The 1689-nt window shown below is 51.9% G+C and overlaps 1 protein-coding gene across 1 annotated transcript; it reads left to right on the forward strand.

Annotated features, from left to right (window-relative positions):
• Positions 1 to 539: 539 nt before the first annotated feature.
• ier5l (immediate early response 5-like) lies at positions 540 to 1474 on the forward strand. The gene has a single exon (XM_078535907.1). The coding sequence runs from the start codon at positions 714 to 716 to the stop codon at positions 1464 to 1466; it is 753 nt and encodes a 250-aa protein (XP_078392033.1). The 5' UTR covers positions 540 to 713; the 3' UTR covers positions 1467 to 1474.
• The last annotated feature ends 215 nt before the right edge of the window (positions 1475 to 1689 follow it).

A 1689-nucleotide genomic window follows, 5' to 3' on the forward strand; every position in this document is an offset into this window, starting at 1 on the left:
GGCGATTCTGACTATTTAACATAAGAATATGTTAAAAAAAAACAATGAATTTTAATTAAATTAAATGGAGGGATTATTCTCTCCTCGAAATACATTTGAATTTTGATATAATCATTGATCAAAATTATAACTAAGTTAGTCTGCGCTAATGCTGCTTATATTCTGGGGAGGGGGGATTTAGTGAAGCAATCTATGTAGCTGCTGTCTCTCTCTCTGGTGCGCTCAGTTCAGTCTCTGAGTTCGCTGCTGTTAAAGGGATTTTTTTTTTCCCAGCCTCGCCTGTGTCAGTTAAAGCTTTCAGACTGGATTTAAACAGCAATGAGGAACCGCCTTGCTCTCATTGGGCGCTCATGAAGAAGGAGGCAGGACCAGCCCCGAACCCTGCAGTCTGAGTGGCCAGAGAGGATTGCAAATGACTCATTCATGCCATATAAATACTGAACCTTGCACTGAAGTCTCTTTAGTGCTTGCAGTGTTAGTGCAGGAGGTGGCGGAGAGGAGTGGATTGTTGGTTAGGGAGGGGGGGGTGAAGAGGAAAAAAAAAACCAGTCACTTTCTTCTTTTTGAAAAAAAGAGAAGCTTCTGTGCAGTGATCTCCGCTTCCCCTTCCCGCTCCAGAAACACAGGGTTAGATTATTTTATTTTATTTTTGCAAAAACTTAAAAAAAAAAGTGAGTGGTTTGTTGAATTGAGGAGAGGGACCAGGGTCTGTCATGATGGACTGTGCCGTCAATGCACAAAGCTTGATTACCATCTCTCTCCGCAAGATTCACAATTCCAGGACCCAGCGAGGAGGAATCAAGCTTCACAAGAACTTGCTGGTCTCCTATGTGCTGCGGAACGCCAGGCAAGTCTACATGAGCGAGAAATACGCCGAGATCTACGGCGTGCACCGATACGAGGAGGCACAAGTGGCCGAGGGGATGGTGGAGGGGAGCGGCGGGCAGGAGGGGACAGTGTGCAGCCCCCTGGATCCCCAGCTCAGCAAGGAAGCCGAGCCTGAAGCCCCCCTCTACCCGGGCAGCAGCTACGAGCCCTCGGCAGGAGTTGGCGGACACTGCAGCCAGACCACGGTGCTGGACCTGGACACTCAGACGGTGACCACGGTGGAGAACGGCTTCCTCCAGGATTGCGCCTGTTGTTGCGCCGGTGGCGGGGGCAGGAAGCGCAAGTCGGACCCGAGCGGGGTCTCGGAGCCCGGTGAAGCCGAGGACTTCTCGCCGGTCAAGCGGCTCCGGCTGGAGGAGCACTGGGGCTCCTCCGGACACTGGCAGTCCGGCCAGAGCTGGGACTGCACGGACCCTTCCAACATCTCCAACCTCATCTCCATCTTCGGCTCGGGCTTGGTGAGCCGGGCGGACTCGGAGCAATTACTCCAGGCAGAAGTCAAACAGAACGGACAATGGTGCAGCAAACAAGCGCTGGCCAGTTTAGGGGCATGGACACGGGCTATTGTAGCTTTCTGAGAGTCTGTTTGGGGTGGTGGGGGTGGGGGGGGAGCGGTGAGGGTCTTGTGTGTCTGTGTTTGGGGTTTGGGGGGGGTGGTGAGTGTCCGAGAGTTTGGGGGTCTGTGTGTTTGAGGGGTGGGGGGGAGTCTGTGTTATTGTTTAATTATAAATGAGCAAAACCTGGACCTCATTTCCAAGGGGAGGCAAAAATGCTCTTTAATTCTTGTTTTAGAGGAACAGT

The sequence above is a fragment of the Cetorhinus maximus genome, unplaced genomic scaffold, assembly GCF_964194155.1.
Source record: "Cetorhinus maximus unplaced genomic scaffold, sCetMax3.hap1.1 HAP1_SCAFFOLD_743, whole genome shotgun sequence".
Lineage (NCBI taxonomy): Eukaryota > Metazoa > Chordata > Chondrichthyes > Lamniformes > Cetorhinidae > Cetorhinus > Cetorhinus maximus.

Coding starts and splice junctions, on each gene's coding strand:
- ier5l (XM_078535907.1), top strand. CDS start 714: ATGATGGACTGTGCCGTCAATGCACAAAGCTTGATTACCATCTCTCTC.